This window comes from Anser cygnoides, chromosome Z (assembly GCF_040182565.1).
Source record: "Anser cygnoides isolate HZ-2024a breed goose chromosome Z, Taihu_goose_T2T_genome, whole genome shotgun sequence".
Taxonomy (NCBI): domain Eukaryota; kingdom Metazoa; phylum Chordata; class Aves; order Anseriformes; family Anatidae; genus Anser; species Anser cygnoides.
The window spans coordinates 84303993-84323262 of record NC_089912.1 but is presented as its reverse complement, the minus strand read 5'-3'; the positions used below and the strand labels follow the sequence as shown (position 1 = coordinate 84323262).

Sequence of the window (19270 nt, the reverse complement as noted above, 5' to 3'; positions counted from 1 at the left end):
ATGCTTTCTTTCTGCTTTGTCAATTTTTAAAAGATTTTTCCAGTTTACTGGTAATTTTTTGTTTTGTTTTGTTTTTTTTGGTTTGTTTTATTTTTAAGATCCTACCACAGTGAAGTACAGGAAAAAATGGGGCTTTAATTTAACTGATTTCCATTTTTGGATTGCATTTACATGAACTGAGAAAAAAATCCCTGCTCTGCCAGCCCTGATTCGAACCTGTACACTCAGACCCAGTTTCTTTGACCGTTCCATTCCTTCTGAAGTCCAAGGTGCAGGCTCAACATCGTCTCTCCTCAGAAGATAGCGCCAAACTAAAAATCCACATTTTCCAATTTCTGGCCAATATTTCACCACCTACAGAAAAACATAGAATTACTGCCATTACAAGTGAAACACATATATAGAGTCGTACTTTCATTGTTCAAGAAGAAATCAGAATGCTAAGTCACACATTATTATTATAAAGTGGCCTTTCCATTACCTGCAAAAGTTTTTTTTTTTTTTTGATAAATATAGTGTTCTTTATTTCAGATGTTGAGAAGTCATCAAACATTCAAAAGCTAGAGCAAAGCTGGAAGGTGCGAGGAAATTAGTTGATTTCCAGTGACGAATATCATTCAGTAAGCACACGTAAGTAGCTTACGCATTCAACTTTATATATCCTATTATTGGACTACGTTCTATTATCACTGCTCTGACTAATTTCATTTCAGTTCTTTGTGGAATGAACTAAGGCTAAAATGCTATCATGGAGAAAAAAGAATTCTTCCTTTTAAGCAATAACACAGAATTTACAATGTAACACGTACAAGACTTTTTAAAACAGCTTTAGAAAAATGTTATGTTGTACACTGTAGAAATCAAAATACCTTGTAAATGCCATCATATCTGTTGCCCTCCTCTGGGGCATATTTGCTGATCCGCCGCCCTTTTGAACTACGTACGACTCTGACTGGCTTACCAGCTCTCCAATTCTTAGACTCTGCTCCATTTTTATCATCCAAGGGGGCATCACAGTTAAGTGCCAATGCCCTAAAGACAGATTTTAAATATTCATAAAACAGATTGCTTTGTACAACATATTTTTGAGAATTAATGTCATTACATCATGTCTACTTCCCATACCTAATTATATTTTATCAAGAAGCATAGAATCTTTTAGTATATTTTTTAACAACTGCAGAACTGCAGAAGCAGTAAGTTCCATGCCACCACGCATGATTAAAAAAAAGGAACAAAAAAGTACCTGGTTGCCAATGGTCAAGATGAAAACTCATCTAATATAGCTAAATAAAATAAATACTTCTAGATTTAATATCCTTCATTTTTAAAATTAATCTCTTCCTAGATAGTATTGAGGGAGTTAAAAAAAAAATACAACAAAAGGAAAACTTTCTCTATCATTCCCCACTAACAGAAGATTTTTAGACTTTTTAAGTGCATACACAGAATTAATGAATGCAAGAAAAAATGTTATATAGAAAAAGTACATAGTAACCGTCCAGAAATCTCTAAGTAACTGAAATCTCTCACGTAATACATCAATTGCCTCAGAGTAGGAGTTAAATAATAACAGATAACTCACAGACAAGCAAACCTCTTTATCCTATATGAAGACTCTCTTCTAGAAACCCAGAGAAAAGCAGTAAGAATGTCCACACCTACCAGACCAAACTGCTGCAACAAACAGTATAGTATCTCTGCTATCATCGTCTGATTTAACCACGGATTGAAAAGCCTTCAGAATCAGACTCAAATCAAACCACATCTCAGAACAGAAGAAATAATGTGGTTCATAAACAGTAACGGTACAAATATAAAATCCACATTGTAAAGAACAGCGTGAGACAGGGATACAATGAATATTGCAAAAAATATTTCATACATAGATAGATAGATAAATAAAAGAAGAAATATTCACACAAGCAAAAAACAATTCTGATCATACTACATAGAGTCATACCAATCTTCTGCACCAAAGTGCTTGAGAGCTTTTATCAAAATCAGTAATGGAGAGCAGCACCTTACTATACTCTGTAAATATAGCACGGAGTGTACTGCTGCAAAGCTACAAGACAAGATTTGCCTGTGGATATTTCATTTCCTAAAAGCAGAAACATGCTGACACTTAGAAGCACAGCTCTTAATTCTATTTTGAAAAAGAAGTTGCTCTATTCACTGAAAATGCTTGCAAATCTATTGCTTAAACCTTCCATCTTCCCTCCTTGTTCTTGTTCACATCACGTTCTCTCTCTCTCTCTTCCTCCCTCCCTCCCTTTCTCAGCATCCAAGCCAGGGTTTTCCTCTCTCTCCTTTAAACACCACCAAAAAGCTGAAAGAATCTCTCTCCATTCTACTTAACAGCAGCACATCAGATGTAAAAGGACGCCTAGCAAACAAAAGGTCTCAGTCAATCTTAGCACTCCACAGTTGTTATGTGGTCAGCTACATAACAGACATTATGCTCTTAGAAATAAAAAAGGATGGAGAACTCTTTGTTCAGGCAGTGTTTTTAAAACACACAAAAATACTGTAAGTATATGTCTAATCTTTTTGGACATAAATGTTCTTTTTCAGGTGCCTGTTTTTCTTAATAAAGCAACACTGTAGTTCATTGTTTTTCATGCAGAGCTATCATGGAAGAAAGGACTATCAAACTATGAAGGATTCCTTCTACCCGGGGAACATTCTTTTTTAACACTTAACTTTCATAGCTGACTTAACCATTTAATGTGAAACTTAAAAAAAAAATAAATCAGCCTGAGAGAGTCACCTGGAATAGAAAAGTTCCACCCAAAAGTGTTGACAAACTTCTCACTAACTTAGAACAGAGTCCCTTGAAGAAAAGTGTAGGACAATTTCAACCAGAGACAAGGCTAGTAGCTGCATCAGTAATACAGCAGGGTACTTCATTCAGGTGCAAACGTTTTTTTAAATCAGCAAAACATAATGCTTCATAAAATGCCTCTTTGCAGCAAGAGGCACCACCATTTACAAAAGTAGCATGTACAAGAGAGAATGAATTTTGCAAAATGTTAATTTTAAATTAAAGCATTATAACACAGCTTTTTGTTTTTGGAATACTTTTTTATTTTATCTGGAAAACTTACCTATTCATGTGTGTTAATGTCTGATCAAATGAATGTTCTCCAATCCTTTTATTGCCAGAAAGATCTCTACCTCCACTCCCAGTGTAAGTGAATTCATCTCCTCGATCCTGTGCAAGAAGATTATCCTTGTTTTTAACACTCCAAATCAAAGCAATTATATATATATATGTATATATAAAGGCAAATTAATTTGATCTATATACTCAGACAAAAAATATAGTCCAAAATATGGAAAGTCATGTTTTCTATTTCAGTATCATTGTCCTACAATAGTTGTGCCAGCACAAAGTTACTGGTCTAGATATAACATATTCACCAGAAAATCCCTATTAAAAATATTGTCTGCCTTTAAAATTAAAATTTTACAACTTTTAAAAAAATTACCTTTAAAAACAAAGTATTTCTTAGAGAACACATTATAGCAAGTGGTGTAGCTCTTGCTAGAGCTTTGTTTTCCATAACAAAGGTAATCATTATAGAATAAATAATTTGGAGAGTCATAAATAGCTTTGAGAGATCATTTCAGTTTGTGCAAGGGGCTGAGTGATAGTAAGTCAGAGCCATGTGTGCTTAAATACAAGGCAGGTGCTTTAATATAATAGCTCCAGCTACTCCGAACTAGTAAGAGCTTAAACTCATTTAGATTCACATTTTAGCTGATACAACTATGTAGTATATTTCCTACATAGAATTGTATTTACACTGAAGGAAGGTTGATGAAATCTTTTGCCATGTAGCAAAAGAACAATCAAAAGCTACATACACATAAGTAAAGCCAGTATTACTATTTTCTTTAGGAAGTATGTCACAGAAATTCGTATTACTCCTAGCAAATTCAAGAATTTCTAGAAAGAAAAAAATATACTTAAAATGGTATTTCTTTGGAGATGCAAATTTTGTACAAATCATGATGCAATAGTATAATAGTAAATAATAGGAAAGTAAAGTTTATATGATTTTTTTACAATAAAATTCTGAACATACTTGTATGCAGTAGTAAAATTCAGTCAATTTCTTACCACTATTAAAAGTCTGACATTATTAAGGATCCATTGCAAGACTGTTACAGATATTTCATGACTGACAACAGCAGAAAAAGAGAAAGTTAGAAAGAGAAATGCTGGTTGTACAAGGCCATAAATTAATTATAGAAATGATTTTATCTTATTCTGTGTAGGGAAAACCCAACAGAAATTCAGCTGCTGTATTAGAGTGTTTCTGTCTCAAGATTTATCTATACATAATAACAAGCAAGTGCTATGAAGCTGAAAAAAATACTCAAAACCTAACAAAGACATCGTATAAACTCTGGTATATCCTTTCCTAAAACAGTCTACTTCTCTGTGCTCAATGAATCTCCAAAAAAATAACAGAAACAGAATTGTGTCGTATAAGGACAATATATGAAACAATTTCCAAAAAATGAAAGACTGAAAAGGCAAGAATCATTTACCAAGAAAGGACAGAATAAATTGTATAGTCAGGTATCAGAGAACTGAGCTATGGTTTTTTTTTTTTTTTTTTTTCAATGATTGCTAATAACGTCATGGCAAACAAAATGTGGAGATAACACAAGGCTGATTGGGATAGCAATAATATGAAGAGGGATGAATTTGCTTGATGAATCCAGCCCATTCAAATAGCTTATATTTTAACACTGAATAAGAAGCTTGTGCAAACTTGAGAAAAACAACTATATATCAGGCAAAGATTCTGCAAACAGAATTGGAATGTTACTTTCATCTTTCTTTCATTTAAATACATACTTAATATCATAAGAATTAATTTTTATTAGTGTTCATGCAAAAAATCGATGAAGTCCTGCAAGAAACTCACAGTTTGACACAATGGAAAAACAAAAATTATGCTGATCCTTCAAAATGTTATGAAGGCTATAGACTGATGGTACTCTATATATTATACAAATATAGCTAACATCTCATTAAAAACGTATGAATTTGAGCAAGAAAGTATCTCAGCATGTTAGGCGTTCACAAACAGAAAATATGGCCTACGTCATTGACCTACAGTATTCTTATGAACATAATGTTTCTTGGACAGCATGAAATATAAAAAAAAGAGCTAAATGGTGTTTTACTAAGCATTGGCAACATTATTTTCCATTTTTTTAATCCACTTTAACATCATATCAAATTTTTTCTTCAATGTTTTAGAAACAAACAGATATGCAAAGACTTTCATATGTACGTTGAGAAAGCACAAATAAGAGTAGTATAGATGAAAGTTTCACACTCAATCATGAAAGAAGCAGACAAAGCGGCAGGTAAGATGACAGTGACAGTCATAGTACCAGCAGTAAGAAGGGTCTGGTCTGTGCAACAAAGTAGAGATTATCAGGATGTGAAAATAATTCTGAATATAATGCAGGTATAGAGGAGACACTGAAATTCAGAAAATGATATAAGAAAGGTATTTTTTGGCATTAGCACTTTGCATGACTGATAGCTAACCATACAGAATAACACACAATGTGGACAGAAGGCTGTCACAGAACAGAAGCTGTTGTGAAAATCTGAAACACCGGGAAGAAGCAAGTATTAAAGCTAGTCCAACAAATTTTGTCAAGTATTTCCTTAGTATCGGAGTCAGTAAGAATGGACAAATACCAATTAAGAGTGAAGAGAAAGATATTTGGTGGCTATCATATAATGAGACACTCAAACTGTCTCACACCATTTTGGAGTTCCAAGTAGGTACCAAACCAATTGGGTCCTGAGACCTTGGAAACATCACAGCATTTGAAAACAGCAAGTTTCACAGCATCAGTCATCAGGTTTCCAGCTACATATTCAACTCAGGTGACAGACAGACTCTCAGTGTAATGGCTGTAATGAACTTATGTTGGATTCTCAGTAATATAAAACAGAGCAGTGAATATCTGAAAAGAACTGTTCCCTTGGTAACATAGCACAACAGGATAATTCAGAAAATGTATATAGGACACTATGTCTCTTTTGCACCAGGGCTTACACTGGATTCAGGTGATCCAGGCAAGACCTGCAATCTCACTAATAAAGCTGCATATCACATATACATTTCTAGGTAATCTGTTACTCACAATGGTCTTTGGATATAAAACACTGACTCAAATCTGAAGCTCTTTATTGAGACTTTATTTGGATTTAAAGCAATTTAAGTATGCAATTCACTACAATACTTGCACTGCATCTTTGCCACTGATGGAACTGATTTAGTGCTTCCAGTGTGCAATGAATGCCACGTGGAGTTCCTGAAATGCTACATCCTCATGAGAAGGTTTGGGAAAATCCAGTGGACTAAACAGCATTTATTTGTTACTGGATTATTTCAAGCAAGAGGAACAACAGCTGTACTAACATATTGGGTCTGACTACCCAAACACAAAAGTAGCATAAAGATACAGATCATTCAAAATGGACAATGAACCATTTCATGAAGTAGTCTGTAAATGCTACACCACAGGCACTGAATGGTTTTAGTTTAAATAAACCAACAAACCTAAGAAACAAGTATATTTGCCCAGGGTCCCTTCTGAGTCATTAGAGAGGCTACTCTTTTTTATCCTTCCAGATTATTTTACTAGATGATGCAAATGATCACTGCAGATACTGTTCTCCAACAGATACTGAATCTCACTTCCAAGATTTCACTTACAATCCTATATGCAAAAGAACTTAAAGAAGAAGAAATAATTCTTCAGATTAAACTAAGGATACCACTCAATTAATTTACAACACTATATCAAACCAGCAGAAACACGTATCTTGAAACTTTTGAAAAGAGTAAATAAACAGCAGTTTTAAATCTGACCCAAGAAAACAATGACACAAGCTTGGAAGAAGACAATTTTTAAACACAAAAGTGAAATTTCTTCTGCTATTTGATTTGATGAACATGCAAGTCAAAATATTTTTATCATGAACACTGTGATTGCACAATCATTGTTAATGTTGAATATCCAGTGTCTAAATGTTAGTCTATTGTGAAATACTTCTTAGATTTCAAATTCATGAAGAAATCTCACAATTTCTTCAGCTAATGTTCCCATTACAGTTACTAGCAAGAACAAGATTAGCAATATTAATATATTCAAGACTCTAAAGCTAACTATTGTAGGACTGTATCTTAAATAGTTAACCTACATAATTTGTCACTAAAATCCAAGATTAAACATTTATAAGAGAGAGACTAATATGCAAACATTTTACAGGCATGTAACTAAGAATGAGGCTAAGCTTCACATGCAAAACAATTTCACGCACTTCTCATTTCATAACCTATGACTATACCCCTTCTCAATCTTGAGGGCAGATCCTTCACTGACAGAACTTATTGTTACTGAGCACTCAGAATGTCACAACTTGAGCAAAGTTGCAGACAAGTCTGGGTCTGCAGAACCATAAGTTTCCAAAGACACAGCATAAAAATGTCATGATCTAAAAGCCAGACAATGAATTCTGTTTCCTATTAATATATTTTTGCAATTATTTTACTCCAACAGTGAACTGTTAATTTAAAGCCACAAGAAGGGCATTAAGATGACACATTAGGAAAGCGTGTAAATAAAGATTATAACCATATGGTAAAAGTTTCCCAAATGCATGTATTTCTTAATCTTGTGAAAACTTACACACTATGTCATACTACTGAAATTCAAGTAAGAGTCACTTTTCTTCTCATACAATAAAGTAACAGACGGTTTTATCTAAATTTTAACGTAAAAGTTTAATTGGAGGAAAGACATATTATATTTAGGATACTTATTGTACAGAATTTGATTTTTCCCTGGGTATTCTTGTAGGAGTTTAATTTCAACCTTTTTGCACAGAACAGGGGAAATAGAATTAAATTTGAAAATAAAATTTGGCATATGAAAAAAGAACTGAAAAAAAACCCTAATTCAAAAAACGCACCTGGAAAAACAATTTTTCCCCTTGCATCCTTACTTTAGAGAACTTCAAAAAAGCTGACATTCATCTGAATTTTTAGGTATCACCTGCAATATTTCTCCCCAGCTATGCTTCTTCAAAATCATATATGCCACTGAGGCTATGACAGTGCCTAAGTGTCTACAAAATCACATGATCCCAACTTCACTTAGCTAAACAGGAAGAGGCATGCAAAGGATTCAAATAACTTCATTAGATGTTATTAATTTAATAATGACAGTAGCAGAAATAAGGGAACATCAGTATCACTACCAAAAAGAAGAAGATAGCACATAGAAGATCTCATCCCAAGATAGTAGTTATAACTACTGAGCAACATTGTTCCTGAGGTGTACTAGCTAAGGTTCCTAGAGTTCGGGTTAGAGTTGATTCAAAGGACATAGTAATGTACCCCAACACCAAGTACCTCCTCATACGACTTGTTCAACAAAGAGACACAGACACCTTCAGAGACAACACCCTGTAGCTGCAGGTACTGTCAGCAAAGAATACATTACATTCTGAGGCTATTTCAGATGCTTGTTTCTTTCTCCAATGCCTTTGTCCTTGTGATTAGCAGCTACGCATGTTGTCAAAAAAATGGACTGCTTACTGCTTTATCCTTCACCTGATGCATGCATGATTCAAATTCCCACCTGGTGGAACCGAACTGCAGGAAGGGATGTACCTTGTGTAAACATTATTTGATTGCAGAGAACAGTAATCTATTCATAAACAAATGTTGATCAGCATCATGAGAAGAAAGTTGGAGGCAGTTAATTTTATTTAGCAACGTAACTGCTTTGGTTGCTCTATTTAGATCTTACATCAAAGTAGAAATTTTTCCAGCAACTTTGGGGATGATAGCACAAGATACTGAGACTTTCCTATGAAATTCTGAAAGCACTAATCAGTAGGAATCAAGAACCTTCAGAACTTCACAGAATCAGGTAACAGATGCCTTTTATTCTTGCTTCATTAAAATAAACACATTGCATAAACAAACCCAAAGGACGAGGCATTTATCTGACTTGAAAGCAATAAAAATCATGACCAAAGAACATAAAATTACTTGCATATCATTGTCAGATTTTACATAATACTAAATTGAGACTCTGAAAGTATACTGAAATTTTACTACCCTAAATGATGTAAAATTCAGCTGCAATTTCTTGCTTGAGCATAAGCATGAGCATAAGCATTTTTTAAGAAATATTTGCTTATATATTTCTCTCCAAAATACTAAGAACTATTGGATTTTTTATCACTGGTAGTTATTTTTTTCACAATTGTATTTGCATAAGCAGTAAGGCTCATATCAACAACAAACATAACCCTCTATCTTTAAAAAGATTAATGTATTAGAACAGCAAAATCATTGCTTGGATAAATGACATACCACTTCATCCTCAAATCCTCCAGCTAATACAAGTGAGTAAGCTCCATCATTACTGCGTCCATGGATTCCACCCACATGTGGTCTGTGAACACCTGCTTCGCTCACCTGGTAACAGAAAAAGGACATTTTCTAACATCTTTTTCAACCAAACAGCTATCTATCATAACTTTTAACAGTGAACTTTCTGCTTAAAAAATTGTATAGGGGTGTCTGTGTAAACAGTTAACGTACAACTACCATTAAAGGTGAGAATTCCACTTGTTTTTAAGGAAGAAGAGCCAAAATAATGATATCTAAAAAAAGGAAGGACAATGTAGGACAGTTGTGACACCAGAAGATGTAAATGTACACTTTCTTCTTTGGGAACATTTTCCACGATTCTTTCCACGAGCAGTATTTAAGACTGTACATATTGATATACCCCATTTGATAAAATTTTGTATTTGTTAACTATGGAAGATCACAGTGACCTGTGTAAAGATCACTCTGTCAGGTACCACTAAATTAACATGCTATTAATCTGTGATCAACTCAGAGGAATACTATGGCACAGCCTAATGAAACAGAAGTCACTGAATCAAAGTGTAGATCACAAACTAGTTCTCCAACCAGGATAACTCTCAGATAATGAACGTGCAACTTAGCTGCAACCACACCACTCAAGAGCTGCTGTTGTAGCATAAACCTGCAACATCATTAGTCTGCTGGGATGTATCTCCCACAAAAATTAATATATTAACCAGATTTTTGCTGCTTGTTCCAAACTACCAATTTATATTTAAAAATTAACAAGAATAAACAAGAGATGACATATTAAATTCTGTACTTTCTCACTACATGATGTCAAAAATATTATTAATAGAATTAAGGTTCCCAGCATAAAAACAATTAGGATCCTTCTTCATACCTTCTTATACTCCTTCAAACCTAGGCTTTGTCTGTTCTTCTGATTCTGCCTCTCCCACTCCTGTACCCCTTTTTCCATCCTATACTTTTAAGCAACTTCCATAAAAGTTTACGTTCTTTTGCTATAGTCTTGTACTTTCAAAATACTACAATACATCATATCAGAGGTCCAGCTGGCAAAGAAAAAAAAAAAAAAAAGCTGTCTCTAACAACAGACAAGAGCAGACAGCTGTGCACAGTATGAAAACTCTGTAAGGATACAATGATCCTTCCTTGTACAATTTCTCAGCAAACAGCTGTCTAGGGCTCCAACTTCCTAATTTACTTAGAACTTTTTGAACCCATAGTACTCAAGAGAAAAAAGAGTTCACAATAGTGCTGCTTGTCTTATGAACTAGAACTAGCTTGTTCCTTTTGAATCAGTCACCTGATATTTTTTTTATTTTGATGATCCCTTTTCTGCATTACAGAAGTATGTATACAGAGTGTTCCTTAATCATGCTTTTCATACTGTACTTCATTTTACAGACTTCAACCCCACACCATCTTTTTAATCCTCTTCCGTAATGAAAGGTATTTTCACTTGAATTAAAACTATCCCAGTCCTTTAATCATCCTGATTGTTGTTCATAATAATATCTACTATTTTCTAGCCCTTCCTTTCAGAATATTTTAACTCCTGATTTACTTTTTTTGATCACTACTGGACATTAAGAGAGCATATTTTCAAAACTAGCTGTTAAGAGATCTTCCTAAATAATAATGAAAAGAGTAAGTAGCTGAAAGCCCATTACAATTCATATAAAGTTAGAAATGTGCCCAACCCCAGGTTTAATATCCACAACAACTTAGGACTCTCACCTAACTTTATCAGCTATTTGCCAATTTTTCCAGACCATTTATATGCATGCTGAATAAAAAGGCCCCACTATTGCACTCCTCTTTCCCGCTGTATTAAACATCCTTTCATTCATTCCTCCCTCCCTTCTTTCATTTCCAGGACTCATCAATTAAATTTAGGTTTCTGGTAGGTGATTCAACCCAAAGATGAATTCTGGTAAGTAATTCATGCCAAAGATGCTCTTCAGGTGCTCTCTCCAGAAGCAATACTTAGTCAATTTTCTTCTAGGGAAAAGAGAATTTGTGTCATGAAAAACTACACAAATCAAAAATAAAGAATCTAAAGTCTCTAAATTCTCATTGATCTGCTTAAGAGAAACCCATTTCTCATACAGAAGACTAGTTATATGAGAAACAAAAGTGTAATGTAAGTGGCTACGTAGAAAAGGTTTTTTTGTTTGTTTTTTTGTTAGTTTTTAGTGAAATGTTTCATTTGTACCAAAAATTAAATTGTTAGGTATAAATGGTAATTGCCTTTTGCTGTCTATTCCACACACATATGCACACATATATACACAAAATCATGGTTCTTTGCTTAATTTTCTTACAAAAGCAGCTCTGTAATTCTGTTCCTTTTCCTACCAGCGCAAGAAAGATCAGAAAACTATCAGCTTTTGTGTCACCAATGGAGTTCCTACAAAAAAGGCGAACTTGCAACTTTGATTACTTCTGAAGCCATGAAAAAACTTTATTTGGAGATTTTGAGTTTGCATAGGTGATTTCAGAAACTTCTCTTACTTGGTGATTTTAGGAACTTCTCTTATTTATGAAACTATGCTTAATCTGGAAGCCAATAAAAATATAACCATTTTAATTCCTTCCAAAAAAGTTCTTCAAGCACAGGAGAGGTCAGCAAAATATCCTGAAGAATCAAAATGGAATTTTCCTCTTAACTAAGTAGTTGTGTGTTAAAATCACTGGGATAATGAACAGCATGATTTCACAGTGCAAAATTAATTTGCTTATAATCTGGTATTGACAGTAGCACTCATGATGTACACCAGTGTGCCAGTGTGAGAAAGAGTAAGTTTAGTTTTTAACTGCCTCATTGTGATTTCTACCAATGAGAGAAACCGAAAACTGTTGCTATATAGAAAATGTCTGCTGCAAACCATATCAGCCTTAAAAATTGCACACTCTCCCAAATCCAGAATTCTTCAGACAGTAGTGAAGACACCACCATCGGATGAAATCTTCCTGTTAAGTATTTGCTTCTATCATTTGAATAATAAAACATCTATCTTCTTCTCATAAGAAAGCAGGTGATAAAAAGTTCAGAGAGCTAATCAGAAAAGGCTTCTGATTCTTTTTATGCCCATGTTTAAGCACAGAAGAAAAAAATGTTTCTATTCTGCATGTGAAGGAGAACACTCAGTTACCAACTATTACACATGTAGGAGACAAATAATTAACTGATTTTGAAAATAAATAAGTATCCATTTCCCTGACACAAACAACAAAAAATCAAAAAATAGAACAAAACCCAGGAATATCAGATAAGATCAGGGAAAACAAAGAAAGTTTGCATTTTTTTGGACACTTCAAAACCACAGCACTGGCATAAAAAGATGCTATCCCATCATTCCAGCTTTTTAAAAAGCTTCCATATATATATATATAAAACATACATATATATATATAAATTTTATGTATATATTCATAAAGTGCCTATCACCATATTGATAAGCATTCTGCCCCTCTATATATCGGCACAGTACTGTATAACCAAAATATGAAATGGACTGGGAAAAATAAATTCCCTTCTAGCCCAGATGGGATGATATTTCAGACAGTTTTTGTTTGTTTTTTTTTTACTAATCTAGTTTACCTCAGAACCTAAGAAATATTTGGAACAGAAAATGAGACAGTGCAAGAAGTAGCAAATCTTGAACGGACAGCTCATTTTATTAGTAGTACAGGCTTATGCTGTTTTAAGATGTTCACCTGCTTAAAAGAATAGTTGGACGTCAGTTATGCATGACCAAAAAACCTAACAGTTAGTCAACTTATAGTGATATCATCTACTGTTTTTGAAATCCACAGTCTACATTTTTTTAGTGGGATGACCAGTTCACGTGAAGGAGAATTCAGAAAACACTTGACTCTATTCACTAAGTATCCCACTTAGAATTTTAACATGTGAAATTTGTTTATCCTCATTACAACAGACTTCTATTTAAAAATAATTCAATTTTTTTAAAAACACTACTTATTAGCTGTATTATAAAATCTGTATGTTTCTATTTCATTACAGTTGGCATCACTTCCAGTATCATACTGTACGTGCTTTATCTTGTCCAGGTGAAAATGAAAATTATCAATCTAAATTTACATTAGTGTCCAACACATTTATTATTATTCATGTTTACTTCAACTACAGCTAATACTGAAGCAACATACCATACCTGAACTCTGAATTTCCAAGTTGTCCCAACGGGAACACCAGGAATAGGTCCATAATGATTTGAAGGAACAATGGTGCATTCCTTAGTGCGACCAACACAGGCCATGCCCTAAAAACACAGAATGAATTAATGTTATAATATTGAAGACTACTTGCAAAATCAGATACAGATGTCAGGAAATCTAGTCATTATACAAAATACATACTTTAAAATGCATTAACAATTGTTAAAGAAATGTTTTAAGTAATGTGTGTTCATGGTTTTTGGGGGGAGATTGGGAGTTGGGTTTTTTGCTTTTACCTCTAGTCACCTTAATAGTTCTTCCACTGCTTTAACTGTCAGTAGATAGTGGGCAGGATTCATCATTATCTCATAGTCTGTGCAACCCAGTACTGAATTTTGTGTAGTGCATATAGAAGTATAATTACAGATGTAGCACATACATGAACAATCAGAGTAATAGCTATTTCTAAAACACACTCTACCTTGCCCCAGTCTCTCTGGCTTTCAGTACTGGCAGATGGCATCTTTGCTTTCTTTTTACTCTGTTTGAGCTTTTCTCCAGCCTTTACAACTTCATTAGAATCATTTTTGCAGGAAGGACAATACCTAAAAAAACGGTTTTAGTAAATTCTCAATTACTTCATAATAATGGCAATACATTTCCTGTAGCCAAAATAGTGTCAACTGGTTTATCTTGACTGAATATTTAAAGCTAGCAAATATATACCAGTCTCAAGCAGCTGAAGCCTACAGTTGAAAAAAAAATGAACCCAACATGAACAAATGCTGACACCTTTAAAATAGGGCATTTCAGTTTTTTTGAAGGTAGAGTGTTAGAGGCAAAACATTTCACTATTCCTTCTCACATGATGTGTGAGACGTCCCCATGTGTCCTGTATTCTCTCTTCATTCTGTCCTCTTTCGTTCAGACCATGTAAAGGAGAAGATAGCCGAGATTAGAGTATGCTGCTAACCAGTGCTCGTGGTTTGTTTGTATGTCCTGCCCACTCTACCCTTATTTTCTGCATCTACTGCACTGAATTTCTCTGCAGACAGCTGAATGTGAAACAGAGCCAAGACACCATGTAATATGGGTAGACAGACAGACAGACACACACGCACACACACATTCATTAATCCTACCCCACAATGCCTAAGGCACTTGGAACACAGCACTGGGACTCATTCCAGCTAACACAAAGCCAGCCTGATAGGAAAGAAGGAGATAGCAGTACGCCGTGACTGCAGCAGAGAGAGAAGGGAGGTACACTGGCCGTTTTACTGCTTCTAAAAACACTTTCATCCCACTCTAGGAGTGCTAATGCAAAGGTAATTAATTGTCCATGTTTCTGGCTCCCATGGCCTAAGTTTGGCCCACAAGCTGCTAATGGAAGATGCCTGATCTAAAATAACATTGATAACTTAATTTAGATTACTACCACTACTGCTACTACTACTACTGCTGTTTTGGATTGATGACCTTATGCATTTGGTTATGAACAGAAGATTTAATGATTAATGTCCACAGAAACAGATTTCACTATGCCAATAAAGGTGATGAACCATTAAGACAATGAAGTTACATTGATAATAAGAAATGAAAAATAATACAAGATGTTGAATTTGTCTAGCACTAAGACTTTGGATGATATTACTACAGTTGTTTGGAAAAAAGAGTATGCAATGGCCACCTGCAAAGAAGGAAGATGATAAAATGCAAGTTCACAAGGTGAATTTAACAATGGCATTCCCTGCTTTTTGATAGCATAACCATATTATCCTAATAGCTTTTAATGTAAGCTTCTCATAGAGTATTAAATACTGTTTAGCATATAGAAGGGCCTCATCTCTGTGAGAGAACCTTATCATCATTTCCCAAACTGCAAGTTTATCCCCTGCAGGGAGTTTGCCAAATCTTTCCACTTCCAAAACAAGCAAGATCTAGCAGGATGTTAAGGATCACACGGCCATTACTCTTTGCTCCTATGTAAGAAGGAAGAATGCAGACCTCCTCTTTGCTAGGAGATACTGCTTTGCCCAGTGTAACTGAGCTACTTCTACATACAATCAACCATTAAGACTGCAGAGGGCTGGTATTACTAAGTATCTCAAAATAACTATTACAGAGCCATCTCCATAACAGTACCTCTTCCACCCAATGATTTCATCCACAGATGCAACTATATATTTACTTGAATAAACAGATCTTAAGGCTCGTATTGTTACACAGCAGACAAAAACAAGTTAAAATGCTTGACAGCCTTTTTGCAAGACATTTTATACGAATATTATGAATATGTTTTTTATATTATATGAATTAACCTTCTACTACTTGTGGAAATTCATAATCATTTTGTGAGGAATGCAAGTAGAAGGGTCTAAACTTGAATGTAACCCATGACCTGAGAGACTATAAAGGCCATATTTTCAGTCAATTCAATTTTTCTGTGGTTGCCTACAGAACACCACATTTCCTGTAAGGAGGGAAACCATCCTATGGATCTATGCTATGCAGTTATGGTCATGCTACTGGAAGAGGGTAGGGATATCTTAGAAGTAATTCCAACACTTTGAAAAAATTTGCATTCTTCAAACTTTCTTTGTAGCTCTCTTAAATAGAAGTAGAATAACTCCTAAGAACATCTTCTTAGATGTTTTTGAAAAAGAATGGGTGCCAGTGAAGATTCGAACAGTAATAACTAATCTGAAAAATCATCTGAGGCACCCAGCAGGCCAAGATAATCTTAGCACGCTTACTAAACCAAAGAGACACTGGTGGCTGGTGAGAATTCAATATTAGTATCCTAACACGCCTATCAAACTTGTTGTGTATTTGAGGATACAGAAGAAACTAGAGAAAATAAATAGTTCTCAGATTAGAACAAAGGATTTTGTGACTTTGTGTTTAGAGGGTCACTGACTTGGAGCATATTTATTTTCTTTATGAGAAATTTAACTGTGATTAATACTGGAAAATAAATGAATTTTACTGTTGCTGGAGTACTGGATTTTGGGAGTAAGTAACTGAAGAAGAATGGATGGACTGAACAGATGTATACTTCCAGCCAGGTGGTCTCAATGAACATTCTGAATGAAGGAAGTCAAAAAAGAACTTCTCGGCTGCTATATCCAAAGGTCAAGCACTATGAAGTAAAAATACTGTATAAGGACTGCAGTCAATAATAAACCATTTGTGTGTTGAGAATGGTTTCCAACATGACATCAACTCAGTAATGCTGGCAATCAGTAGGAAGCAAGAAGATGCCATATACAGCAAGAACAATCTGCCCTGACAGTAGAAAACTTAGGGATAGTTATGACTAGTATGACGCGTAATAAACATTGCTGAATAAACACTGTCATTTTGCACATGGAAGAAGTGGAAGGCACAGAGGCAATACTGAAATAAATGCTATTCTTAATTCCAACTACCACTCCAAAAAGGGTGGATACAATGCTTCTCAATGCAGAAATTTCATAGGACAAAGAAAAAACAGTAGCCTCAGTATTGCTGCTGAGAAATACCTATCACTGTTAATCTCTCAATTGCTTAATCACACATTAGCATAAATATAGAAGGAGCTCAGAAAAAAATTGATGCCACAAAAAACAGGTACAGCATTAGTGACTTACCAATACACAAACTTCCTTTGCATGCAGCATCCACTACAGTATAGTGGATTGAGTTATTTATTTCCAAGGAATGTTAAAACTTCCATAGCACTTTAATGGATCTTTTTTTTTTATTTGAAGTGTACCGTTCCACAAAAATTAATCACAAGGCCCAAAGATATTCCATAAAATGTATTCATAGACATCTTAGACATTAACTGATGTCTACATAATGGAAAACTTCACTTGAATGAAGTTCTGTTTATTACTCATTTATAAAGGATTAGCATCTCATGTAAGTCACAGGCAGGTTATAAATATGAACAGCGTAAATTGTAGATAGCTAATAAAGACAAAAAATGGCACAGCGCCCAAGATAACTTACTGGGCTGCTAGTGGTTCCATGCAGACTCACTTCAAAATACAGTTACCTTGATTTGACAATGTGAGTTAGCTTGGTTTTCCTGCTGGCAGAACCAGGGACAGTAAAAAGGAGAACAGCAAGCTGGTGGATCTCGCACAGCAGGAGATATGAAAGGGGTAGAGGCAACCAGAAGACATGGGAAGGTCTCAGGGCCAGCAATAGCGGCAGAGGATGAAGTGAAAGAGAAAGGTGAGGGACTGTTGTTCAAGCAGTGGAGCTTGAATGAAATTAAGAGACAAGGGAACAACCACTGTAAGTAAATATAACCAGATCAGGCAATGTCCTAATGATCACAGTGAATAAAATGAACATACCAGTTTTTGAAATTATGTAATGATCATTAAAGCTTACTACTAATCCTTTATGAATGATTTAAAAGTATTATTGTGACAGAAAACATAATGGTTTACATTAAGCGGACAGATGAATAACACACCAGAATTACAAAAATTCTTCAGTAGTGTCTCTTACGAGGTACAAATAACAAAGAGGTACCTTGTGCAGAATGGTAATATAGATAAGTAAATCATCCTTGTATATTTACCAGTCCTCATCTTCTGGTATCTTGCTTAAAGGAGGGTTCAGGCAGTATATATGATAAGCCATATTACATTCATCACACAGGAGTTGCATGTGAGCATCCTGTTTTCCACCACACAAATAACATGAACAAAAACGGCATTCCTTATCTGGATCAGCCCTACAGTGCTTGCACTCAGGGCCACTTTTTCCTGTCAAAAACAAAGAAAAAGTCAAATGCCATGTATCTTAGAAAACTGCATTACTCTATCAACAGGAAACAATTCTTTCTGCACATGAACACTGTCCTCTTGAAATTGATTTATTTATTTTTTTCCCCCCACAGTAACTTTTATTTTACTACCTAGGCCAACGGGATTTTTTATTGTATAAACCAGCAGCTTCATTTATTTTCTCCCCACCAGCCCACTGTGCCTCACTGCCTCTAACATGACACCAGCATACTCTGCCTACAGATGAAGCCTTGAACAATCTTTAGTTGGAGTCTTCTTAAATTCAGCCATGAAAAAATCCCACTTGGTAACAGTCAAATGCAGACAGAACTACAAACTAGAACAGCTCTCTTCCCCTTAGAATTAAATTTACAGTTGCATAAAAGAATTAATAGTCCAAGATCATAGTCCACCTCAAAATCACCAGTTTTTCAGAGCAGCAGTTTAGTTTACACACAAAGAAACACTAACTTTCTGGTTTAGCTCACTTGGAAATTTGGACTAAATGAACACTGCTATGAAAAAAAAAAAAGACAAAAAAAAACATTGGCATTGGTTCCCAAATCATTCAGTAGCCTAAAACAGATATGAAAGAGCAGAATATAGCAGAATTAAGACTTACAGGAAAAATGTTTGAAACAACTGGGAAGTCCAGAGGAATGAGAGAAGACTTCAGAAGAGAACTTGATCACTGCTCAAATAATTCCTTCATTAAAAGAAAAAAAAAAATCATAGAATCATAGGATATCCTGAGTTGGAAGGGAACCACAAGGATCACCAAGTCCAACTCCTGTCCATGTTCATATGTGTTCTGTATGAAAGACATCTAGA

The 19270-nt window shown here is 34.8% G+C and overlaps 1 protein-coding gene across 7 annotated transcripts in view; it reads right to left on the bottom strand.

Annotated features, from left to right (window-relative positions):
• The window catches only part of UHRF2 (ubiquitin like with PHD and ring finger domains 2), an 84205-nt gene that overhangs the window by 5673 nt on the left and 59262 nt on the right, over positions 1-19270 (bottom strand). For all 7 annotated transcript variants that reach the window (XM_066988939.1, XM_048050747.2, XM_048050748.2 and 4 more), the window contains 7 exons: positions 18232-18418; positions 14134-14257; positions 13649-13756; positions 9438-9542; positions 3111-3217; positions 870-1032; positions 217-354 (listed from right to left, as the gene is read on the bottom strand). In XM_066988939.1, coding sequence (XP_066845040.1) covers positions 217-354; positions 870-1032; positions 3111-3217; positions 9438-9542; positions 13649-13756; positions 14134-14257; positions 18232-18418 — 932 coding nt within the window. The remainder of the gene's footprint in view (positions 1-216; positions 355-869; positions 1033-3110; positions 3218-9437; positions 9543-13648; positions 13757-14133; positions 14258-18231; positions 18419-19270) is intronic.